This window comes from Hyperolius riggenbachi, chromosome 5, assembly GCF_040937935.1.
Source record: "Hyperolius riggenbachi isolate aHypRig1 chromosome 5, aHypRig1.pri, whole genome shotgun sequence".
Lineage (NCBI taxonomy): Eukaryota > Metazoa > Chordata > Amphibia > Anura > Hyperoliidae > Hyperolius > Hyperolius riggenbachi.
In genome coordinates, this window is record NC_090650.1 from 206,203,688 (window position 1) to 206,229,189 (window position 25,502).

Here is a 25,502-nt window from a genome sequence, read left to right on the forward strand (position 1 = left end):
CATAGATGCTTGAAAATGGGAAAATTCACTTTTTGCACCATAGTTTGTAAACGCTATAACTTTTACCCAAACCAATAAATATACACTGAATGGGTTTTTTTTTTATCCAAAACATGTTTGTCCACATTTTTCGCGCTGCATGTATACAGAAATTTTACTTTATTTGAAAAATGTCAGCACAGAAAGTTAAAAAAAATCATTTTTTTGCCAAAATTCATGTCTTTTTTGATGAATATAATAAAAAGTAAAAATCGCAGGAGCAATCAAATAGCACCAAAAGAAAGCTTTATTAGTGACAAGAAAAGGAGGTAAAATTCATTTAGGTGGTAGGTTGTATGAGCGAGCAATAAACCGTGAAAGCTGCAGTGGTCTGAATGGAGAAAAAGGCTCTGGTCCTTAAGGGGCGAAAAGACTGTGGTCCTGAAGTGGTTAAGTATCAAAGATTAAATATTTTGCTTTTCAATTAAACTCATGGATGGTATTGTGTCTCAGGGCTCCTTTGATCACTGAAATCAATCTCGGACACCTTTAGCCTATTTTGGTTCCTGGACGTAGAAACTACGTCCAGGAACCATACGCGCTACCACGGCCGATCGCGCGCGTGCACGCGCACTCCCGGCCGCGGATTCGGTAGCCAGGGAATCAATGTATTGGGCTATGGTGCCCGATCACTGATTCCTCTTCCCCGCTGAAAAAGCATCAGCTTCTCTCGGAAGCTGCGCCTTTTCTCGCCGTTCCCTCCCCGATGCGTCACTCTAAGCGTGTGTTACGCTTAGAGTGATGTCATGTAAACAAACTCATGGCCGCCATCTTGTGGCCAAAAAGTAATACTACAACTGAAAATAAAAATAAATTAAAATGAACACACATTTACATTATAAATCTATTGTTTACCTCCCACCCTCCCAAAACTACCCAAATAAAATGTTTACTATAAAAAAACAAAAAACATTACAATAAAAAAAAAACAAGTAAATATTTACTTAAGGGTCTAAACTTTTTAAATATCAATGTAAAGATGAAATATTTCTATATTTTTTTTATTTTAAACTTGTTAATAGTGATAGATGCAAAATGGAAAAAATGCACCTTTATTTCCAAATAAAATATTGTCGCCATACATTGTGATAGGGACATAATTTTAACGGTGTAATAACCGGGACATATGGGCAAATACAATACGTGAGTTTTAATTATGGAGGCATGTATTATTTTAAAACTATAATGGCTGAAAACTGAGAAATAATGAATTTTTCCATTTTTTTCTTATTCTTCCTGTTAAAATGAGTTTACAGTAAAGTGGCTCTTAGCAAAATGTACCCCCCAAAGAAAGCATAATTGGTGGCGGAAAAAACAAGATATAGATCAATTCATTGTGATAAGTAGTGATAAAGTTATAGGCTAATGAATGGGAGGTGAACATTTCTCACGTGAAAACCACGGAACCTGAATGGGTTAATAACTAGTTTGCCAAGTGAGCCAGATAAAACAACGGGCGTTCCATATTATTAAAGGACAACCGAGGTGACGTGACATGAGGAGATAGACATGTGTATGTATAGTGCCAAGCACACAAATAACTATGCTGTGTTCCTTTTTGTCTTTCTCTGCCTGAAAAAGTTAATCAGGTATGCAGGTGACAGTTTCTGACCCGGTTGGACTGGGTCAGACTATAGCATAACACTCAATGATAAGTCATTACAGCCACAAAACACTTTCCTGTCAGTAAATGTCTTCTGAGAGCAGGAGAGAAATAAAAAGGGTCAATAATTTATAGATTTGAGCTCTGGCATACTTCAATGAAGGGGTCACTGAGCAGAGACAATGAAACATTAAAAACTTAAAAACTAGATTTAAATAAAATATAAAACTGTCAGATATGTAGAAAAGTCATTTTTAGGAGACTGAGGTTAGATACAATTTTTTCCCCATCAGTTTATTTTCGCCTCGGATGCCCTTTAAGCAGACCACCATTTTCAAGCAAAATAAGAAAAATGTTCTCTCTGCTGCCGAGAACTGTGAAATGGTTGAATGCCTTGGACAAGGTTTGAAAACTTAAATACTATCGATGTATGCATTTATTTTTAAATGCTGTATGTTGTAGCACACATTAGGACAAGTACTAGGAGCAATTTGATTCCTCACACAGCTGTTCCTCTCAGCTGTAAAATCCTCCGTCCGTTTTGGCGTCAGTGTTGGATACAAAATGTATTGAATACTTAGCTCCCAGAGGGCTAGACCATGTCTCTGCACAGGGGAGTTGCTATCAACTCCTCAGTTTATAGTTTAATTATCACCTTGCTGAAAGAATCTTATTGATATGAAGGTAAGGGGTTAAAGATTCTAGCAATGTGTGTTTATCATCTTTGCTTCTCTTGACTGATAAAGATACTAATAATGCTAATTGTAGACAGTGGTCTGCCCCTCTCAGCAGCTTGTAAAGTGGATGCAGCCTGGAGTGAATCACCTCAAGCAGGCAGCCAGTCTGAGTGTAAACACAGACTAGTGTTATAGCAAGTTATATTCCAGCATTATTACAGCTCATTTAGTTACCTGTTACCACCTCAGATCAGCCTATTTCTCCTAATGTCTGCTGCATGCTGTGAGTGACACAGTGAAATATATTTGTGAGCTGTGTGACAGAGTAACCAAGCAGCTCAGGGTGACCCAAACTACTATGAGCTGTGTGAGAAATGAATTTTTAAGCAGAGATAGCGAGAGAGAGAGACCTGGATGAATAAATAAACTGCCCCTAGCACTAGTGGTAATGTGTACACTAATATAGAGTATTTAAAAAAAAAAAAAAAAGTCGTTTCAATCGATAGTATTCCTTTAAGCATGTGTGGCTGACTCAGAACACACACGGGTTTTTGCAGATAAAAGAAAAATGAAGGGTTTTGCCAAACAAATACATCAGATTAAGAGAACAGCTGCTAAATTGCCATTACAAAGTAGTAAACACATATTTGAAGCTGCTGGTGCCTCCAGAGTCCCGAGAACATCTAAATGCTGAATTCTCGCAGTGTTCCCAAACCCTGTCCTCAAGGCCCACCAACAGTACATGTTTTGTGGAAATCCACAGAGGTAGCTAATCAGCTCTGCTGAGACACAAATTACCTCACCTGTATGTTTGTGGTTTCCTGAAAAACATGTACTGTTGGTGGGCCTTGAGGACAGGGTTGGGGAACTGTGCTCTAGTCCAGGGCTTTTCAACCTTTTCACTAATTGTACCACTTTTATCGCATTCAAATTTAAAGTACCACCAGTGTGCCTGCACAGTAGATCGGCTCGGCTGTTTCTGCCAGTGTATGAGCGGAGAGCCGCTACTGCGCATGCATTCACGCCGACAAGGAGCTTCTTTAGAATCCAGAGGCTTCCTCCTCCCGAGGTAAGTTCCCCCGGGGCACTTTTTTCTTACTGGTACACTTTAAGAAAAGGGGGAACATATAGGAGGGAAATAGCAGGAGGCATTGGTGGAGTGATGTCACTTTCTGTATTTGAAGTATACCTGCAGTCACTGTGTACCATTTGCCTGGCTGTCTCCTCACCGCTGATCTGAGGTCTGAAGTATGCCACAGGGCAGCACAGCGAGGAGCGAGCAAGGGGGAGCTGAACTTTGTGGAGGCAGGATGGGACCAGGACAAGAGGCAGGTTGGTAATTAAGTGGCAGGCAAACCAGGAGTGTACCACCCAGCCAACAGTAAAGTACCACTGGTGGTACGAGGTTGAAAAGCCCTGCTCTAAAGGATTTCAGCGCATAAACCTTCTACCCAACCACCCCTCACCCAAGTTCGCAAGCAGAAGCAGCTGCAGTGAGCCTAGAACTAAAAGACTAATTTTCAAACAGTCTTGTTTACTGATAAGTGCCGTGCAACTCTTCATTATCCAGATGGATGGAGTAGTGTATGGTTGGTTAATAGGCACCAGCCTGTCTTAAAAGTGTATGCTCCACTTGTATTGAATTAAATATGTCTATGGATGAATCTATGGATTGAAGAATCTTGTACACTTTTTGCACTTTCAATATTAAAAGGAAGAAAGTTATTGCTAAATTTTGCTGGTTTCCGATTACATTTTTTTTATTGGTTTCTCTATCCTTGTAATTGATTATAACAGCCACCACATCCCAACAAGGCTGCAATGTCAGGAGGGAGGTGGGCTGGTATCATGAGAAGAGCTGTTCAGCCCCTTTAGGGTCCCTGAAGGTGTGAAAAATTACCTCTGAAAAGGATGAGGAGTTTCTGACTAACCACTTTCTTCCATGGCACAGGTCTCCCTGGGTTTGCGCTGGTCCCCCGAAATTCATCCCAAAAGCCTAACCGAGGTGCACGGACCGACCAGGCGTGCTCCCGTCCCTGGGAGCGTTATGTGCCAGGACAGTACTACTGCGCAAGTACAGAGCGCTCCCAGCCGCTGTTAAGAGGTTTTTGATTGAGATGGCTTTTGATGTCAGTGAATATGACCTCGTAATGCAGAAAATTTAACCAATGACCATTTTCAGTTTTTCACAACCTATAAAATAATTTGAAACTCTGTTGTGCGTAGGCACCAGAACACATTCCAGGACTTCCACAGCATGAAAAAGACAACAGTTTCCATGAAATAGCAGGGAACAGGTCACCAAAACTCCAAGCATAGTCTTGGGTTCCTGTCATTCGCAGTGGAGGGGCTGTCAATCATAGAAGCCAATAGAAAGCTCATAATGTGATTGACCCCTATCATCCACCCACAACCCACCAACAGTGGGATGTAATTAATTAACACTTTTTAAGCTGGAGAGTTTTCTGTATAGAACATGTATTAGATAGCCTAGTTTAGCTCGCTTACATTTATTGATGCTTCTGTAGCTTAGCTGATTTGTGCTTACTAATGATTGCTGCGCTGGCTTCTGTTACTTTGCTGCTAGTTCAAGATTTGTAATCATATTCCTATTTTCTGATTTGTTGGAACCAAGGTGATTTCTGAATGTACACCTTGTATCACTAAGGGCTGGTTCACACTAGGGGCTGGTTGGCTTCGAAAGCTGCCCGGCTTTCGGAGGTGTTGCGTTCTGTGGCGTCGTGTTCGAGCTTTCAGTGGCTTTCCCTGGCGTTCAGTTGCATTCAGCATTTTTCTCGCCCACAGGGGGACATTAGCCGCAGCGGTTAACCGACCCAGAACGCTACATGTAGCGTCCAGGGTCGCCTCGAACGCCAGGGAAAAATCGGGATCTGAACGCCACGTTTGCGCAAATGCCGGTAAAAGCCCGGTACAAACGCTCCCATTCACTTGAATGGGAGCATTTAACGCCAAGTCCCGAACGCCAGCGGTAAATGCGGGGCAGACGTCTGTGTGAACCAGCCCTAATTTATGCAAATAAATTAGAGGAGGTGTGATCATCGATCACTGGTGCCGAAAAAGATTTACAAGAAGGACCGAACAAAAATTACAATCATTACACAACAAGCCAACTTCAAGCAGCGTAATAGCTTCTCATGTTGGAAAGTGTTAACCCAAACTGTCTAAACATAAAAACTGAAACAATCTTTACTGAGCAGAGGGGAAAGAAGCCCTCAGTGGCTTAATTATCTAATTTTTTGGATGGAAAAGTTATCTATAAGTAAGAGAGGCAGTATATGGCCACCAACTCTTAAAGAGGAGCTGTTAGGTATAGGGTCTCAGAGAAAAAAAAAACACATATCAGTAGCTAAATATTGGCTGTACTTACATTACATATGCATTTCACTGTCCACGTTTGGATGTCACAGAATTTTTATATAGTATTTGCAGAGATTGATGCTCCTGACAGCTCATGGCAGGTTTCATGTTTGTCTGTCTTGTATGAAGCCAATTGTGATGTAATATCCTCCCTTACCTTGCTTCCTAATGATTCGACTCACAAAAAAGATCAGGATCAAAGATCCTAATGGTTCATGATCCGGACAACACTACTGTGCAGTGAATATTAATTAGCCATGTGGCTAGGTGTTGTGAGCTGGACTGCAAGATACAAGCTGCTGTAACATGAGCCTGTAACTTCTCACTGTGAAAGCAGCCTTAGGGCGGGATAGGGAAATGAAGGGGAGGACCAAGGGAGTGCAGTGGGGAGAAGAAGCAGCCCCAGAATGCTTTGCAGAATTTAATATGCTGCCTGCCGGCCTCCTTAGGAGCTTGGGAATATAGAGGCTTGCTGTTCAGCAAACATCAAAGTAAGAGATTTTTAACTTCAGTATTGCCTTTTTGCCTTCCTTCTAAACTGTTTAACACAGGAGAATAGAGGTTTAAATTCGCTTTTGCAGCCTGACAGTTACTCTTTAAGCCCATCATACCAGGGTCCCCAAAAAAGAAAGGACAAAAAAAACAAAGAAAAAATAGAGAGAGAGAAAATGGAGAAGGGAAATAAAGGGGAGGCGGAGAGCTCCAAATGGTACGCTCACCACCTAGTATTGTGCTAAAATGTGGCATATGTGTTAGGATCAAGTCCATGTAATTCTAGTTGGATCCAGGGTTGCCATACATGTAGGAACATGTGGGTGTCTTTTAGAATACTTGTTAGCTTCACCTGAATCAAAGTCAGTCACCCTGGCCTTGACTGGAGAAATTCAGCTCCAGTATAATATGTTGTCTTTCCGCATAAAAAAAAATGTACAAGATATAAAAGGGTGAGATGCAGACCTATCCTATTCTAAAACATCCATGTCACACACAAAAAAAAATAAAAAAAAAATGTATATTATATATAAATAAATAAGCATTTATCATTATAAACAGCCACACCTTAAATGTACAATGATAATAGACTTACCAAAAAATCAAATAAATCCTGGTTGGTGAAAAACTCGTCAACATCACCACTAAAATCCTAAAATAAATAAAGAAAGTCAATGTTATCTAAATGAATATTGCAACGTGACAGCGTATAATATTTTTACTGACAATTTATCTTACAAAACAAACAAGTTTGGATTTAGGACATACAGCATTTAAAAATTGTGCAACTTTAGCTTTTTAAAGCACTGAATCGCTCCGCGATTCTAGGGTACTTATGCTTTCCTGTCTATCGGTTTGGATGGGGACCCTTTGTTGTGATCCATCTACCCCGTTTGACGATGAGCGATGAATGCTCTGTCGCCTGTAATTTTGCGTTCCCGCGCAGCAGTTGGGTTCAGGACCAAAAGCGTAGAGCTGGAACAGCCTAAGTAATTGTTTATTGGTTCCATGTATAAGCATATGGCCATATGCTTTTATATAAAACCAATAAAGAATTACTTTGGATTTACTCTTTTAAACACTGCATAGAGGGGGCGTCATCCCTCTTTTCCAGCTGTAGCACTCCCTTAAGATACAACGGGTTTGATCCTTTAGTGTGTGTGAGACAACACTACAATTAGCAAAAAACAATTAACCCTTTGCACACTCGCATGCAAATGTTAAAACTAATGCATTTACAGATTCACTCATCCAGGCACCACTGTTATCACTACAGCTAAGTTAAAAGCCGGGGTCTTAGTTCACAGAAGAATGCATATTGCTTAGTCACCTACACTTTGCGAGTGTGCAAAGGGTTAAGATTTTTTTGCTATTTTTCTGACTACACCACCTTCAGCACCTCCCTTTCCTTGATAACTTATTTAGTGTCCTAACTAGAGGCGAAGTGCCTGGATATATATGTTTTTTCTTGTTACTGACCCCTGTGGCCAGGGTTTTAATTCACTGCACTCCATCCTTTCCCTGTATGTGTTTGTCAGCATGCACACAGCTTATGCTGGTGTATGTGCATGGTGCGCATGGATATATTACGTTAGCTCCCTTGTGCGATTGGTATGATGTGCTATCTGTCCCAGGAGAGGACGTCGGGATGTGTGCTCCTAATCCCTAGATAAGTTTAATGCAATGAATGTTTGCACGTCTGCACTATGCATGTTACAGGGCCAGAGTTAGGACACCTACGTTTACCTGGGTACTTCTGCGCAGTGTATGTGACTAAGCAAAAGAATGCATTCTTCTGTGAACTAAGACCCCGGCTTTTAACTTAGCTGCAGGGATAACAGTGGTGCCTGGATGAGTGAATCTGTGAATGCATTTGTTTGAACATTTGCATGCGAGTGTGCGAAGCGTTAATTGTGTTTTTTGCTATTTTTCTGGCCACACCCCCTTCAGCACCTCCCTTTCCTTAATAACTTATTAAATATCCTAACTAGAGGCGATGTGCCTGGATATATGTGTTTAACACTACAATTCGGGTTCAGAAGCATTCTGGGCATAAATACACGAGAAGTGCCATTCATGCATCCTGGTAAACGGTCCTTATGAAATGTATAGCTCATAGTTTCTATTAGGCCATCCGTGCTGTGTTTTCAACCATTACAAATACAGTATCCTCTATAATAAAACCTGTGTCCCTACGTGTGCTGTCTCTGTGTAGCTGGTCCATGCTTTGTGCTACTGCACATGTGCGCAGTACGGACCCAGCCTCACAGAGACAAGAGGACGGGGCCAGGGAGCCGGGCGGGCGTGAGCGCACGTGCACAGCGGGTGCGCGCGCATGCACAGTAATGTGGCGGGCGGCGAGAAACATACCCTAGAGCTCGTTTTTAAACAGGCTTGGGTCTACTAGTTTCTTAATAATGGATTACTGGTTTCTGCCTCATTTACATATACGCTGAATGATGGATCATTAGGACTCAGGAGCTGTCTGTGGCTACAGTCCCGCACTCTAATAGGCAGGATAGACAAGGTGGAGATACATACTTAGGCTATAGTTTGTCATTTCACTATCACAGTGCATCTTACACTGTAATCACTTCTGGAACGTCATGGTTGGAATCTACGTCCTGCTGGTGGCTGTGCAGCTCTGACAGGACGAGGATTTCAACTATTCACCGCTGCGCACTTAAGCCACCCTAGCCATTTGTCCTGCTGTTCCGTCGCTGCACCCGCTTGCTCTGCTGTCTCACTGACAGCAAAGCTTCCGCATCTCAGTCAGGAGCCCCCTATGATTACTGTAAGCCAATCACAGTATTCACAGGGCGCAATAGAGAAAGGAACCCATAAGGACCAGAGCCGTCCACTCCCGAAAGGATTAATGTTATTTGTACCCCTGACTAAGCCTCTTTTGGGGTGAAACATACAGGGTTTTGGGGTGGGTGCAATGTGCATGGGACTTGTAGTTATGCTTTGTGTGCTGGCAGCCGATTTCCCATTTAAGCCAGGCACATGATACAGTAGAATCCATTCATAGCAAACTTCAAGGGACATGGCCAAGTAGTTTACTAGTTTAGAATGTCATACATTAGATATCTATATAGACGCATTTGCTGGCACCTGGTGACTGAGTACATTGTATCATAAACAAAACTAACGCGCTGATCCAACTCCCACATGCAATTTTATAGATCTTTTACCATACTTTTTTTTTTCCTTGTCACCACTCTTATCCATACTCCACCAATAGAACATATATGGAAAAGAAAAAAAAAGACTACTTTAAGTAATAGATCCAATAAATAAAACTTTTAATCAATCCAATAAATATATACAGAGTAACTCACATTTGTCCTTAATCCTTTAGGACCCACTGGAAAGTAGTGCTTCCCACTCCTTCCCGCAGTAGTGTCCGCTCTTGAAGTAAAATTGATAAATAAAATGGCCACCTGTAAGCCATTTTGCCACACTCCCTTTGCTTTATACAGTTACTTGTATAAGACTAGTTCTCTTCTTTCACATGGTTTCATGGGTTTGGAATGTGCTACTAGGGATGATTTGTGCTGTCTTGCAGATAAGAGATGGCGCCGTGTGAATCTCATCAGTCAAACTAACTTTAAATTAAACAAGCTACTATTGAAGCAAATATCTCTAATAATAATTAACGACTAACTGACCTCATCTATTTAAAGAGACTAACAAAAACGTCATCCTTTTTTTCTACCATCCTACAAGTTCCTAAACCTATTCTAATGTGCTCTGGCTTACTGCAGCACTTTCTACTATCACCCTCTCTGTAATAAATCTTTCCCCTGTCCGACTTGTCGCCCTGTGTCTGGAAGGCTGCCAACTCTCCTGTGCTGATCTGTTATGCACGCCTACCTCCAGGCCCCTCTATGCACACTCCCGTGTGTGTTTCATTTACATAAACCAGCAGCGTCTCTGCTCTCTTATCAGTGAGAGAAAAGAGCTGGATAAAAATCCTCCTCTGTTAGGCTGTGAAAGAAGCTGGCTGACTCATACTGAGGAATTACAGACAGGGCAGAGCTGTCTTGCAGGAAGAAAAGATCAGCCTGTCACTAGTATTCAGTGGATGAGAGCTGCAGGGGGACAAAAGGTAAACACACAAATTATCTCTTGAGATTCAAAAGGAAGGCTGTATACAGCCTGCATGTGTATGGATGTATTTTCTATGTGTGGACATACTGTACATCAACCTACTTCCTGTTTTGGTGGCAATTTTGTTTGTTTATAAACAAACTTTTTAAATCTGTTTTTGACTAATTTTAATGCGGCGGGGAGATGTCCCCTAACGCACTGGTATGTTTACTTTTGTGCGATTTTAACAATACAGATCCTCTTTAAGCATTTACCGTATATACTCGAATACAAGTCGACCTCGTATAGAAGTTGACCCCAATATTTGACCCTCTTAATCTGGTATTTATTAATATCTCAAATAAAAGCCTACCCAGAAAAGTTGTGGTCAAGTCCAAACCTTCTGTCAGTATAGTAAGTGATAAATAAGGTTAACAATGGGCATGTATAAGGCAAGATACATGGAGCAACCCTGCATGATCTCCATGCATGTTCCCCACACTGTGTTGCTGTTAATGTGTTAATACACAACATTAACAGCAGCAGTAGTGTTGGAAACATGCTTGCAGATCATAAGGAGTTAATTGCTTCAAACAAGCACCAGCACACTGTACAGGAGCTGACAGGGAAGATAAGGCCAGTCCTGCACTTCAAAGCAACAATTAAAAAAATAAACAGTTTCCAGGTTGAGTGCTCAGGGCTGTGTAAACAGCTCTGTCAACTTTACCATTCAGATGCAGGGTGGGTCACTGTCAGCTGTCAGTGAATTCCCCAGTGTGGATGCAGCTAAAACTCCCAGGCACCGCGGAACACCCGTTGGCTTCAGCTTCCATTCAGCGTGTCCCATCGCTCTGATCCCCTCCTTCACTTCCTCATTCCTTCGTCACTGTGCAGGGCAGCCCAGCCTGTGTGTAGTGAAAAGGAGCTGCAGGCACCAGCGAGGACAGTGATCTGTGGCCAGAACGGACGGAGGATTTATGAGCAGCCAGCGGGGGTTAGAGCAGAGGCACACATAACAGGACTTTGAGCAGCTCCTACCCCCGCCGGCTGTTAAGCACCACGTGCTGTCAGAGCGGGGGTTAGTCCATTTTGCAGCTTGCAGGGGGGAGCTGCATTATGGTGACTCAGGCATCTGAGTAAAGAATGGACACACAATCTGGCTGGATGGCAGCACTAGGGTGGCAGAATGGAGCAAATGCAGAGTAGAGGGGGCACTTGATACTCAGCTACAAGTCAGAAATTTAGGTCTGATGCGAGTATAAGTCGACCCCCCTACTTTACAAAAATAGATCAGACCTAAATTTCTCGACTTGTAGTCGAGTATATACGGTATATGTATTCATGTATTAATTTATGCAGTATTGTGTGTTCCAATAGTTAGCTCAGATATTTTGTAAGTATCCAATCATTGGAGTAGGAGGTATGATTGTAATGTGTTATTGGGAGTATATAACTTCTGTTCTGAGCTTTACAAGTCAGACATTGCTATGATTAAGTGCATGTCTCCTGTACAGTAAATAAACCAATACTTTGTTTCTAAGACATCGATTTGTGGTATTTCACAACACTCTCAGCCCGACCGGTTTCAGCGGCTGCCATCGTCAGGGGTACCCTTAAAGTTTTATGTATTGGAGCTACCATGTAAATGGAGTCCCCCTGCTCTTTTTTCCTTGTCCATATATGTTATATTGGTGGAGTACGGATAAGAGCGGTGACAAAGGAAAAGACTCGGAGTATGGTAGAATATCTATAAAATTGCACGTGGGAGTTGATCAGCACATCAGAGTTTTGTTTATGATTTGAGAAGGCTGGATTGGGATAGCTTTTCATCTGTAGGCAGCTGTGATCTACTGAGTCCCACAGGGTGCCTGGGCTCATATTCAACCTGCTTATGAATAAGTTCACAATATCCAGAGGTTTACTATATCAGGATTCTACCTTAACTGTAACAAGTACGGAGGAGGGGTGTCCAAACACCCTAGCGAGAACAATGACACCAATGACACAGACACAATGGGAGCCCAGATAGTGTAGTACATTAATAGCTCAAATGTGCTATTAAAGAGTAAAAAAACCACTCACAAAGGTAAGTTGCCGAACGGGGCAGCTAAACACTTGAGGCAAGTGGAGACAATGAACCTAACTCCACTCGAGGAGTCTCAACGGGATTGGATGCAGTCACTGGATGCGTCCACCAAGCACAAAAGAGATGGGACCCCACCAATCTTCCAGGAAAGGGGGCTATGAAGCACAGAACAGGAGTAAAGAGGCGCTGAGGTATGGGTAAAATTAGGTTAAAAACCAATAAAATATAAATAAGTTAGGTGGCTTACCTCAGTAACCGTCACAAATGCGACAAACCAGGTTTATTACGCATTGAAGTGCTGGATACTATTAGCTACAGCTGTCTTGGCACTTGTATTGGCCTGAGGAAGCAGTCTTGCACCCGCAAAACATGGTGCCTGTGTATTATAAACCTTGTTTGTCGCATGTGATTGTTGTTACTGAGGTAAGCCACTTCGCTTATTTATATTTTATTGAGTTTTTTTTAACCAAATTTTATCCATACCAGGACGCCTCTTTACCTCTTAACTGTCACAAGACTGATCTAGGGAAGACTGATGTTGTGTGGCTTAGTTTAATACAGTCAAATTTTGCAATACACACTGACTATACAACCACTTTATTAAAAAGAAAATGTTTGTATCTAGCCCAGTTATGTATTTTAAGGACTGAGTAAAAGCCAAGTTTTATTGAGATGGTTTTTCAATAATACAGTTTTTCAGCGCATACATATTTATTTGGTCCCCAATTTCTGTAGGTTTTTTTTTTTGAAACTTTAGTTTTTAACAGATTAGCTCTATTCACAAAGCCCAAATAGAAGATTTCAAGACATGTCACATACATTGGATTGCATTTATATTTTACTGCTGCAGAGTTTAAATCTACCACATTTTCACTTTGGTTCTTTTTTAATTTTTTAATTTTCAAGTAAGTTCAATTGAAAATTAGAATTAAATATTCAAGCCTATATGCCCAATATAGTGTAGTGTACTTTCCCTAATCAAAAGCTCAGCTTAGTCAAAAGACCAGCAATTTACTAACTTCTGACAATGAACAAATGACAAAAAAGTCAAGTTTTAGACAGGCATAGTTTAGCAAATTACAGTATTTTTCACTGCATAAGATGCACTTCTCCCCACCTTAAAAAGTGTGGGAAAAAATCAGAACACCTTAAAAAGCGAAAATAGAGAAAATGAGGAGTGAAGCCTGACTATGTCCCTTCCTACCTCCCCAACAGCAGAATAGTGGAGGTCCTTCAAGAACATTCTCACCTGATAAAGGGCTGAATGACACTGCATCAGGTCTCCCATTAAATTAGGCCTATAACAGGTCGCAACTTTTTCTTTCTGGTTCTCCTGTGTACATGACTTACACATGATGTGGAGAAGATCGATGCATGCAGAGAGCAAGCGGTCACTGCTAGAGGATGGATCAGATCAGATGCAAGACCTGGTGCAGCTTCATTCAGCCCTGGATTAGGTAAGTGTTCCTGAAGCTCCTCCGCTGCCACTACTCTATTGGGGAACGTGAGGAGGAAGCCCACTAGACCACCTGGGGATCCATATGGGGAGGGAGGGGGCCCATTAGTTCACCTGAAAAGCTGTATGGGGGAGGAAAGGGGGCCACTAGTCCACCAGGAAGCTATATGGTGGGAGGAGGACCAAAGGAACACCAGGGAAGTTATGATTTGGTTAAGAATAATGTTTTCCTTTCCTTCTGTAAACCTAGGTGTGTTTTCTAGTAGCAGAAAATATGGTAATTGTGGGAACAAAACAGGATAAATGTATGTAGTTTTGTGCTCTAAATGTGAGTGTGACAGAAACTGTAGTTTAGGTTCCAAAAAGAAGGCAAAAGTAGGCACCAAAAAGTATCTAAAAACAGGGATGAGCGCACAAAAACATCATTGGTGAATTTGACTGCAGAGCACAAAATCCATCCAATCCCTACTGTATCTTCAGCATACCACTGCCAGGTATCACTAGCCCAGAAATAACCTAAAGGACAGCACTAAGGAAACCGGTTTTATCCAGTGACTTACAATGCTGCACCCATCTGAGTCATCACTCTCATCTTTGTTTTTATTTTTGTCATCATTTTCTTTTTCATCTTTCTTGGGTTCTTCTTTGTTTGGTTCAATTTCCTGCAAAACAAAAAGTCAGTTGCTGCAGATGCAGAATAAAGATAATGACAAACTGATGGTTAACAACACTGCATGCATATTAAATAAGTTACAGAATATGCATACAGTTTAGTTTACAATTGCATTACAGTTTTAACCACTTACTGCATCCCCTGTAGAATATGTACCCCTGGGAAACTTCATCTGCAGGCCAAGGGATGTAGATATTAGTCTATTGCCGCTGCCTGCTCCCACGTGTGTTCTCGCTGCCGCACGTTAGTTGGGAGATCAGTAAATGGGTCCATTTATTAATCTAAGTCCACGTTTCAATCATCACTGGCATCAATGAGACGCCTGCGGTCATTGTAATAACAAAAGTAACATATACACACACACATTACTTCCTGTTAGCGTACTAACAGTACACTCAGGAAGATAATGTGTGGGGACATCTTATGGCTAAATAGTAAAATTAAACCTATATACTTTTTTTTTCTTTTCGAATAATAAAAAAAAAAACCTACACATTATTAAAGTGAACCCCTTACCTCCCACACTCTCCCATAGTTACCCAAATAAAACTTTTTGCATTAAAAAAAAAAACCTACATAATTACCTTAGGGACTGAACTTTTTCTAATATGTATGTCAAGAGGGTATATTACTGGGCTTTTAAAGGGGTTCTGTGTGGCTGCCTGGGGACCACCTAATGCTGATTGGTGTCAAAGTGCGGTGAGCGATCGGAGCCGGCAGGCTGTAATAAGGAAAAAGAAAACTACAATAAACGTGTACAGCACTGCGGTCTAGCACAGTGCTGTACAGAGGAAAGCCTCGTCACTTAACTGTCCCCTGCAGTGGCTCACAATCTATTCCCATACATAGGCTGATGTATATGTATATATGTATCATGTAGTGTATGGAAAACAGTCAGGGCCAATTTTACATTATCTATATCTATATCTACACACACACACACACACACACACACACACACACACACACACACACACACACACACACACACACACACACACACACACACACACACACACACACACACACACACACACACACACACACACACACACACACACACACACACACACACACACACACACACACACACACACACACACACACACACACACACACACACACACACACACACACACACACACCTCTCTCTTGATATAGATATATAAAAAAAAAAAAAAAAAAAAAAAAACGCAGCAGCAATCAAATATCACCCCCCAAAAATAGCTGTATTAGTAGCAAGAAAAGGAGGTTAAAAATCGGTGAAGTGCTGAATTGTACAAAAAACAAACAAACAAAAAAAAACAAAAAAAGCCTGGTACTCAAGAGGTTAAGGGTGTACAAAATAAGTAAAGTTTCACTAACCTGGGGCTCCTACCGGCCCCCTACAGAAGACCTGTGCCCGCGCCAGTATTCAAGGGTCCTCTAGTCCCCTGCTGCGGCTAGCTTTCAGTTTTGCCGACTTCTGGGCCAGCACGATGTTGCCAAGAACAGCCTGCGCAGAATGCTCCCGGCGATGTGAGCGGAAGCGAGGATGCATGCAGCCAGGGCCGCGCAAGCACAGTGGCCGACAGCTTGTAAGTTGGCGGAACTGAAAGTGAGCCGCGCCGGGTGACTGGAGGATCCTTGAGTGCCGGCACAGGCAAAGGACTTCTGCAGGGGGCCGGTAGAAGCTCCAGGTAAGTGACATTTTTTTTAAACCCCTAGAAAACTCCTTTAATCAGTGATGGACTGATTTTCAAAAAATATTGGCGCCACAAAATGTACTAGGGAAATATTTTAAATGATGAAATAACCAGCAGAAATGGGCAAATCAAATTTGTAGGTTTTATCCACAGTAGAACTTTTATTTTAAACCATTTTGTCCAAAAACTGAGAAATAATGATTTTTTTTTCATATTATTCCCCGATTTTTGTCCTATAAACCTAGGTGCGTCTTATTGTCCAAAAAAAAAGAAAAGAAAAAAGGTAACCTGACAGATACAAGTTTAATTACATTGTTATAACAAACAAGTGCTATTTTCTAGGTGATCTATTTTAGCATATTTCTCAGTAATTAAATTTTGTTTTCTAAAATAAGACAACTTACGATAACCACTTTTTCCTCAACTTTTGGCTGTGCTGGAGGAGGTCTAGAAAGTGAAATATAGAAATTCAGTTATTTTCTTGAACCATAAAAAAACGAAAAAAACATTTAATTGAAGTCAGTGCCAGTGTAATTTAGGTCTACTGATGTTAACACTATGATTAACTGATTTTCTAACACGTTATTTAAATAAACATCGGCATTAGTGAACTGTGGTAATCTAATGAATGGTGTTTATGGTTATATTTACCGATTTTTTCTATTCTTCATGTATGCCACATTAACGGCCTTTAATTCTGCAACAATAAAATTGAAAAGGATTTCGGTCATGGCTCATTAGCATAGCTTTTATCAGATAATAAAGATAAATAGAAACTTTTTGACCACAGAAAAACTTTACTGTACTTAATTTAGTAGAAAGGAATGCAATAACACAATTGCAGTTGTAAATGTCAACATACAAAATCATTAAATGGACAAGCCCCGGGTAAGTTCAACTCATTTTTCCCCGAACCCCTACAGTATTCCTTTAAAAGGGATTGGGAAAACAAAAGCGCTCTCTAGTGCATTAACTATTTTAATTTAGCTTCATACGCAAAAGGGTTAAAATGAACTTACAATATAATCAAATAAAACATCGCATATCTCACAAAGAGTGTATCATCACCGCTTCCTGCAGATGGAAAAACCAGCTCTGGTCGCCTCAATACTGTGGCCAGCAGTGATTGGAATCCGGAGTTCCGGTAGCGCCAGCGGGAGGAGGAACGCGGCGGAATCGTAGCAGCTGCCTGCGCCTATTGCGTCATTACGCGTTTCGGCGTTCAACGCCTTCGTCAGATGACGCAATGGCGCAGTGGACGCGTTAAAAGTACGAGTGGTTGCTTAGCAACCTAGGTTAAGGATTACGGAAGTCCGTTATGCCGTGAATACGTATGCGCCTTACAAAGGGCGTGCGGACGTTCTACGTCATGTTGCCCGGCAACCAGAGGAGGCAAAAACAAAATACAGTGGCCTCACTCTTCCGGGTAGGGAGCCGGGAATGCGCATGCACCTTACGAAGGGCGTGCGGACGTGCAACGTCATGTTGCCTAGTGACGGCGGGGACAAAAACAATTACAAAGGCTTCGCTCTTCCGAGTGGGGGCGGTGCGGCTATTGATTAATCTCTAAATTCCATCACCGCTGCCCGTATCGGGCGAATAGCTAATATAACACATAAAATTTCAATTTAAAACTTATAAATAATATAAATATAAATATAAATATAAATTCATATGAATCTTCCCAACTTATTCGAACTATGGGCAGTCCTATACATAATATTAATAATAAATCTAATGCCATAAGACCTTATGAATCTCCACATTTTTGTACATTATAGCAACTAAAGTCCTGGATCAAATTACTAGATGATTCAGGACTATCAAATATAAACCTATCAATAAGCTTAAAAAATAATAAATACATATACATATACACATGGCTTCATAAAAACTCATAAGCATACGTCTATAAGTAGTTGATGGATGGATAAATCAACAAATAGACATATACATAAATGATCAAAATAAATGCATAAATACATAGAACCTTCAATCATAAGCTTATCATAAGCACATGAAGGCGTGTTTATCATCTTCCCCCAATTTTTCGTGGACAGAAATTGTACATTTATATAGTTGATCCTATATGTACGTGGCTACTTCTAATCCCTCATTAAGGCCTGCTGGAGTGAGGGAATTTAGTTTAAAAATCCAATAGGATTCACGTTCACAGAGCCTCTTGTATCTCAAGCCTTTATTAATATTCTTAGTGATGACTTCCAGCCCCATGATCTTCAAACTATCCACTTTGCCATCATGTGCTTCCAAAAAATGCCTTGGGACTGTATGTTTTGTACACCCGTCCAGGATCTTCCTCTTATGTTCGCCTAACCGTTGTCGCAGGGGTCTGGTGGTTCTACCGACATAGTATTTATTTTGACACCCACAGGTTAGTACATAAATAACAAAAGAGGAACTACAATTGATGAAATCTTTCAATTTGATTGTTTCACCATTGCTATCACAGATGGTGGATTTACGGTTTTGGATGAAAGAACAGCACCCACACCGTTTTTTATTACATTTGTAGTTTCCTACTAGATGCGGGAATAGAAGTCCAGAAGAACATTTCTCTTGTTGCTGGTTTCCTATATTACTTGGCGCGAGCTTATTCTTGATTGATCGTGCTTTCTTAAAAATAACTTCCGGATTCTCCGGAAGTTCACTCTTAAGCCAGGGATCCTGCAGTACGATTTGCCAATTCTTCTTCACAATATTCTTTATTCAGTATTCCTTTAAACACTGAGATTACATAGAATCTGTATAGTTGTTATGCAGGCAGATATGGTCTATTAATTGGATAGTGCAAAATGTATCTTTGTTGGAAAGTTATCTACTGTAATATAACATTAATTTAACTACTTGATGCACACCGAGCAGTACATTCACGGCCCTGCAAAGTTCACAGAATGCACCAGGGCCGTGAATGCAAGTCTGAAGCGGCATGCAGCCGACGCTCACTACTGTTCGCCCACGCGTGCACCGCTGTTACCGCCGCTTAGCGGGGAGGTTAATGAATGAGACCGCAATTCCCATTCATAAATCTAAGTCCCCGATTTAAAGAATACCGGCGTCTAAGAGATGCCGGCATTCATTGTATCTTCCTGTTACGCTGCCACACATTTCTTCCGATTCATGTGCTTACGTACGTGAATTGGAATAATGACTGAGGACGTCTTATGGCCAAATAGTAAATTACACCAAAATTCATTTTTATTTAATAAAAATCCCCACACTGAATTTTATAATTAACCATTTCCCTCCCATAGTACCCAAACTTTTTTTGATATGGAGGGAAAAAAATGTACATTAAACAATAAAAAAAAATATATGTAGTTACCTTAGAGACTGAACTTTTTTAAAATTTATGTCAAGGTGGTATATTATTATTAGTTTTTAATTTGTGGGCTTGTAATTAGTGATGGACGCAAAACTGAAAAATGCACCTTTATTTCCAAATAAACTATTGGCGCCATACATTGTACTAGGGAAATTTTTTAAACGTTGAAATAACTGGGACAAACTGGCAAATACAATGTGTGGCTTTTATCCACAGTAGAACGTTTTATTTTAAAACTATAATGGCCAAAAACTGAGAAATAATGCAATTTTTCAATTTTTTTCTTATTAATGTTAAAATGCATTTAGGATAAAATGATTCTTGGCATACTGTACCTCCCAAAGAAAGCCTAATTGGTGGCGAAAAAAACAAGATATAGATCCTTACCAAGGACTAGTTTTAGTCTAAAGGGAATAAATATAGTAGTCTACATATCCTTATCACTTCAGTTGTCTTGTAAAATTCCTAAGCGTTGGCAGTTAAGAGACGAATTTCATGTTACATACTTTTAATCAACAAAATTGTAATATGCAAATTAGAGGAGTCGGAGTCGTGGAGTCTGAGTCGGTGGAATCCTAAACTGAGGAGTCGGAGTCGGTGGATTTTTGGACCGACTCCACAGCCCTGCTATTTGGTTAAGCATTGTTCTATTTGGCTTACTAAGGACAACTCTATAATAGAAATTTAATGGACTGTATTTTCTTTTAAATTCTGTCACTGTTGGTTTTTGTTTTTTAAGGGTTTTATTTTGGTACAGAGAATAAGAAAATATTTGTATTGCTTTTGATGGTCATTGAAAAAAAATAAAAATATCAGAACTCTGAAATCTATTCTACTACTTACAGCGGTTAACTGTTACCACATACTGTATGTGTCATTTGATAGCTTGCTGGCCATTTAGCAGGTCATTCACCCCAAAGTGTGCATGTAAATTTCTACAGACCTTTTTTTTTTTTTTTTTTTTTTTGCACCAAGTGCGTTAGCGCCATACTTCCAATGAAGAGCCCCAGGCGAGTATGGGCATCACAAAAAGGCCACAAAAGTCAACATTATGAAAAGAGAACACACAGGGCTATTCAAATATGGGTGGTTTGTAAGGTTCAAAATCTTGTAATTATCCTGACATTTTCTCAAGTTTGATCATCATTTTGATTTTGACTTTTTGAATTATGGATCGAGTTTGTCCCTACCTATTTTTTATGTGACATGGATCCAAGCAGTAAGGCAAATCCATTTATCCTACAACTCATTCTGATTCTAATGAGGTCACATATACCTCAGTTGATAAAACTGAATGCACAGCTATTATCAAGGTGCGGCTATGACTTTTTTGCAGTCCATTTTTTTGCACTAATTGTTACAGCTCCATTCTTTGTTTGCATAGCCGTTCTTTTTCCTGGAACCCTCTGGACATTTTCGACAAGAGCTTGTTTTAGTGGCCGTGCTCCAGTTCATGAAGGAGTGCGGCCATACTGCACAGGTGCGAGTAGGACCTGTGCAGTAGTACAAAGCCGCTTGTGTATAGCTTTGTTCTACTGCGCAGGCTTGGGCTATGCATGCAGTGTCAGAATGCACCCATACACAGATGGGAGCACGGTAGGGAGGAGAAGAAACGGTGAAGCCTCTGGATCATCTAAATATCTAAGTGCAAGCTTGGGAGTGACTGCACGTGCATATGTATGTGCTTAAAATAGACTGCCGGCAAGTGACTAAGGTCTGTAATGGGTGAAGTGCAAGTTAAAATGTGCATTACATGAGCAAAAAAGACCACACTTACCTTTGGTAAGGTCTTTTCCAGTAGTCCAGGGGACAGCACCCCTCCTCTGAGACTTGTCTCCCCTCCCAATTCTGGACAGGAAGCTATTAAACAAACAAATTTGCATAATGGACAGCAGTACATGTATAAATACAAGCCACTTACAATGATCCTCAGTAATAACAAAGATGACCCGGACTCACCATACGATGCTTGCAAAATTTCTTCTTAATAGTTTCCCACATAGGGTGGGAAGTAGGGGTGCTGTCCCCTGGACTACTGGAAAAGACCTTACCGAAGGTAAGTGTGGTCTTTCCCAGAACGTCCCTGGGACAGCACCCCTCCTCTGAGACGATAAACAAGATTCTCATTAGGGTGGGACTACTGCCTGTAGAACTTTTCTACCAAAGGCTAGATCACCACTTGATAATAAATTTAGTCAGTAATGTCTTACAAATGTGTTCTGGCTGGACCAGGTAGCCGCTCTACAAATCTGCTCGATGGAAGCTCCAGCCCTCTCTGCCCATGAGGTTGCGATACTTCTTGTAGAATGAGCTTTGACAGATGTTGGAAGGACCTTACCCTGTGATTGATATGCCATTAGAATAGCTTGTCTTATCCATCTAGCAATAGTTGGCTTTGATGCACGGAGCCCCCTATTGTTTCCAGCAAACAGGATGAACAAAGCATCTGTCCTCCTCCATGATTTAGACCTCTCCAAATATTGAAGTAGACACCTTCTGACGTCCAGACAATGAAGTGGTTTTTCTTTCTCATTAGACTGTTTCTCGCAAAATGAAGGAAGAAATATCTCCTGAGTTCTGTGAAAAGTTGAAACTACTTTTGGAAGGAAGGCAATATCTGGCCTCAAAGTAACCTTGTCTTCTGAAATAATACAGTAGGGAGGCTTAATTGACAAAGCCTGAAACTCTCCTACCCTTCTTGCCGAAGTAATCGCAAGAAGAAATGCCATCTTCAAGGATAACAGTTTTTCCAAAACTTGGTCAATTGGCTCAAAGGGAGGACCACACATAGCCTGTAAGACTATGTTTAGATCCCAAGACGGGGTTCTCGGAACCAACACTGGACGTAACCTCTTAATTTCCTGAAAAAAACGAAGAATGAACTCCTCCTGGGCTAGTCTTCTTTGTAGGAAAACACTGATTGCCGCTGTCTGAACTTTTAACGTACTAATGCTCAGTCCCTTTTCAAACCCTGCCTGCAGGAATTCTAAAACTGATGTCGATGAATGAACATCCATAGATCTCTCCAAACACCAGCTATTATAGATTCGCCAGGCCTTTTGATAAATTACTCTTGTCACTTTCTTTCGACTTTGAATCAAGGTTTCCGAAAGACCATCTGAAAACCCCATAGACTTTAGAATGTTCCACTCAGGTTCCCTGCAGAGAGATGCATCTGCTTAAGATTTGGATGAAAAACTGGCCCTTGCTGCAATAGATCCAGACGTTGAGGCAAAAGCAACGGAGGACTGATCGATAACCTCTGTAATAGACTGAACCACGGTCTTTTCGGCCAAAACGGAACTATCAGAATTAATCGAGCCCTGTCTCGACAAATCTTGCTGAGAACCTTCGGAATTTGGGATAGAGGGGGAAAAGCATACATTAGTCTGACACTCCAATCTATCGAAAAGGCATCTATCGCCCATGGCCTGTCCTGGGGCCATAGGGAACAAAAGAGTTGACATTTTGCGTTGCTCCTCCTTGCAAATAGATCCACTTCTGGATGTGCCCATGTCATGCAGATCTCCTGAAAAACCTCCGAGTTCAGGGCCCACTCGTCCTGCTTTAGAGCCGATCTGCTTAGGTAATCCGCAAGATAATTGTTTACACCCCTCAGATGCACTGCTCTGATGGATTTTAAATTTTTCTCTGCCCACAATAGGATTTTTGAGGTCTGAGACCATAAAAAGGTGACTCTTCGTCCCTCCTTGCCTGTTGATGTATGCCACTACACTGGCGTTGTCTGAACGTACTAGAACATGACAGTGGCTGATGTAATTGCGAAAGTGAAGTAGGCCCATCCATACTGCCTGTAACTCTCTGCTGTTTGACGATCTTTCTTTCATCAAAGTGGACCACCGACCCTGTGCTGGTAGTGAGTCTATATGAGCCCCCCATCCCCAGGAGCTGGCGTCTGTTGTCATGATTTTTTCGACTGGAGAAAACCACGGTCGACCTTCGGACAGACGTACTGGATTCTGCCACCAGCTGAGAGCTGCCTTTACTCTGAAAGGAATTAGCAACCTTCTTTCTAAGGACGTCACCTTTCTGTTCCAATTTTTTAGGATCCAATTTTGGAGTATTCTTGAATGGAGTTGTCCCCACTGGACTGCAGGGAAGGAGGAGGTTAGAAGGCCTAGAACCGACATAGCCCTTCTTAGCGTAATGGCACCTGTGGTCTGAAAAGAAAGAACAGTATTAAGAATAGCAGTTATCTTTCTCTGAGGCAAACACACTTTCTCATCACAAGTAGAAATAACAAAACCTAAATATTCCATAGTCTGTTTAGGTTGAATAGATGATTTAGACCAGTTAATAAGCCATCCTAGAGATTGGAGCAATTCCAGAGCTGAATTAATCTGGATTTTCAAGGAATCTACTGATTCACCCCAAAACAAAAGATCATCCAGGTAGGCCAAAACATTAATAGATCTTTTCCTCAAAACAGCTAAGACCCCGGACATGACCTTCGTGAACAACCAAGGAGCCGAGGCTAATCCAAAAGGTAAAGCGTTAAACTGGAAGTGCCTTACCTCTTCCTGAATGCTGATGGCAAACCTTAGGAACTGCTGAGACTGTAGCTCTATCGGGATGTGTAGATAGGCGTCCTTGAGATCCAATGATGCCAGGAAGCAATCCTTCTGTAACAGACTTATAACAGAGGTGATATTGTCCATCCTGAATCTTCGATATTTTACAGCCTTGTTCAACCCTTTCAGATTGAGGATGAAGCGGAACTCCCCCTGAGGCTTTTTTACAAGAAAGACCGGCGAATAATATCCCGACCCCTCTGGCATGATGGGACTTCTCTGATAACTCTTTTTTTGTAGTAACATAGTGTTGTATTTTATCGGTATAAACTGTATTTCCATGTGTGCCTTAATGGAAAAGTATGTCTGGACATTTATGTTGCTATGAGAGATTTACAGTGAATCTAGTTGATCAGCTGGGGCCTTGTGCAAAGCCTGTGTTTCATAAATGACTTTTTACAACCACACACATCTGCATATGAGTAAATAACGCAGCAAAGACAATGGCCTCAGACACTGACCCCAGCCCCCGCAAATGGCCATTGAGGAGAAAGCTGAGAGGAAGCTGGTTTGTCTGGTTTGGTCAACAATGGTCCATGGGACTAGCTACAACAAGTTCCTTCCCCCAGCTGCTAAGGGCAGGAACTATTGATGATGTATAACAGAGGAGGAGTCTCTATGCCTGTGGTATCCAGATATAAGACAATGCTTGAGAAGTTCTCGCTCTCTTGGAATGCGGACATGGACGGTGAGATAGAAAGGGGCTCAGCTAATGAACGTGTGTGACTGCATAGGGTATATAGAGCCATTATGTGAGTCACATAGTTTGTATGCTATAACTTGTAAATATGTATATTTGTAAATAAATCCCTTGTATTTAACCTCTTTGAAACGACCTCAAGTGTCTGGTCATTAATATAGAAATAAGTTAACATAAGCTAGAGTATATTCTACACATAGTCACTTCGTTTTGTAATGCCAATGTTTGAATTTCTGTCTTTGGCCTTTGATTTACCCAGAACCTTTGCGGGGGGGGGGGGGGATTGATACTGAAATTCTATGGCATACCCTTCCAACACAATTTTCTGTAACCAGAGATTTTGAGGAAGAAGGAGCCACTGCTCGTAAAAATGGGCCAGTATTCCCCCCACCGGGATCCTGACGTCATTGTTTATTTTGCTGGGAGGTATGGGCAAAATTTGATTTGGCTTTCTGAGGCCTACTTGGACCCCATCTCTTTCTCGATGAAGTCTTGGGGTCTTGTTCTGGTTTAGAGGAACGAAAGGAGCGTTTGGGTGGAAAGGTCCTCCTTTTAACAGGAAAATTCTTTTTAGCATCAGCAGTTCTTTCCAAAGTCTGCTCTAACTTTGAGCCAAAAAGAAATTCCCCCTCACAAGGTAGACTACATAATTTAGAGCGGGAAGAGTTATCTCCCTGCCACGTCTT

At 41.2% G+C, this 25,502-nt stretch overlaps 1 protein-coding gene across 1 annotated transcript in view; it reads right to left on the reverse strand.

The window, feature by feature from the left end:
- LOC137518572 (bromodomain-containing protein 4-like) overlaps positions 1-25,502 on the reverse strand; it is a 170,769-nt gene that overhangs the window by 78,144 nt on the left and 67,123 nt on the right. The window contains exons 11-14 of the mRNA XM_068236621.1: positions 16,833-16,878; positions 16,586-16,628; positions 14,384-14,485; positions 6,785-6,841 (exon numbers count right to left, since the gene is read on the reverse strand). Coding sequence (XP_068092722.1) covers positions 6,785-6,841; positions 14,384-14,485; positions 16,586-16,628; positions 16,833-16,878 — 248 coding nt within the window. The remainder of the gene's footprint in view (positions 1-6,784; positions 6,842-14,383; positions 14,486-16,585; positions 16,629-16,832; positions 16,879-25,502) is intronic.